The 1,226-nt window shown below is 22.0% G+C and overlaps 1 protein-coding gene across 1 annotated transcript; it reads left to right on the top strand.

Moving 5' to 3' along the window:
- PRSY57_0016900 (serine/threonine protein kinase, FIKK family) lies at nt 1-1,226 on the top strand (the record flags this gene model as incomplete). The annotated part of the gene is made up of 1 exon (XM_020114244.1): nt 1-1,226. A coding segment is annotated over one exon (1,226 nt), but the record flags the coding sequence as incomplete, so codon positions are not given.

Consider the following 1,226-nt stretch of genomic DNA (forward strand, 5'->3'; position numbering starts at 1 on the left):
CGAAAATAATAGATATGATTAATTTATGTAAAATATGGAATAAAATTAAAAAGGTAATTTATAAGGATGATGAAAATATATTAAACAGTGGAAGCAACTTAAATATAAAAGAAAATACAAAATTTAATTATAAACTAAATGGGGAAAATACTGGTATTAATGATAACCAACAATATATTGATGAATTAAAGGATAATATACATTCAAAAAATATTTATAATTGGATAGAAGGTTATAAATCATTGGTTAAAATGTTCGGCTTATCAAATAATTTTTCCATAAACGGAGTAAAATATTCTGATTGGAAATTAATACCTATATCATTCATTGCATACCATAAAAAAAAGTTTCGAGTTCAAGAAATGTTTAAAACAGTTATTAGATCAAAAAGTGATGATAATAAGAATAATATAGGTTTATTCATAAAAAAAATACCAGTAGATATATGGCTAAAGCAATTTGAAATGATGGAACTATATAATGGTGAATATTTAGTCAATGCAGAAAATTATGTTATGGAAGCTTCTATATTAGCTTTTCTAAATGAATATTATCAAGGATTAATAGCACCTAAATTATATAAAATATTATATGAAGAAAATTATGAGGAAAATAATAAAGAAAATATTTTTCCACCGTATATGTTTAATGAAAAGAAAGAACTTAATATTAATAATTTGCATGAATTTAAAAAATTTTTAAAAGAAAGAATAAATAAGAATGTAAATGGATATATTGTAATTGTATCTGAATTATATGGTCAAAATGTTTTTGAATATATAGAGAAAAGACAAAAGCAATATAATAATATATTAAGTGATAAGGAAAAAAAGAAAATTCTCTATGAATGCTTAAAATTATTAATAAAATTACACAATGTAGGAATAGCTCATCTTGATATATCCCTAGAAAATATTTTAATGACAGAAAATTATAAATTTCTTTTATGTGATTTTTGTAAAAGTACACCTATATATACAACAACGTTAAGACATGTAAAAGAAATGAATCATATATGTTTATTTGAATCATGTGTACCAAAAATTGGAAAAATTTCATATGCACCTCCTGAATGTGTACAACTTCGTAAAATATATGAGAAAATGGATATAAAAAACCCTTTGTCTGATTTAAATTATATTAAAGATATTGAAGAAAGAAGGAAATATTATTTTGACGTTACAAGTGCTGATATATATATGCTAGGAGTTCTTTTTCTTAGGATT

The sequence above is a fragment of the Plasmodium reichenowi genome (genome assembly GCF_001601855.1).
Source record: "Plasmodium reichenowi strain SY57 chromosome Unknown, whole genome shotgun sequence".
Lineage (NCBI taxonomy): Eukaryota > Apicomplexa > Aconoidasida > Haemosporida > Plasmodiidae > Plasmodium > Plasmodium reichenowi.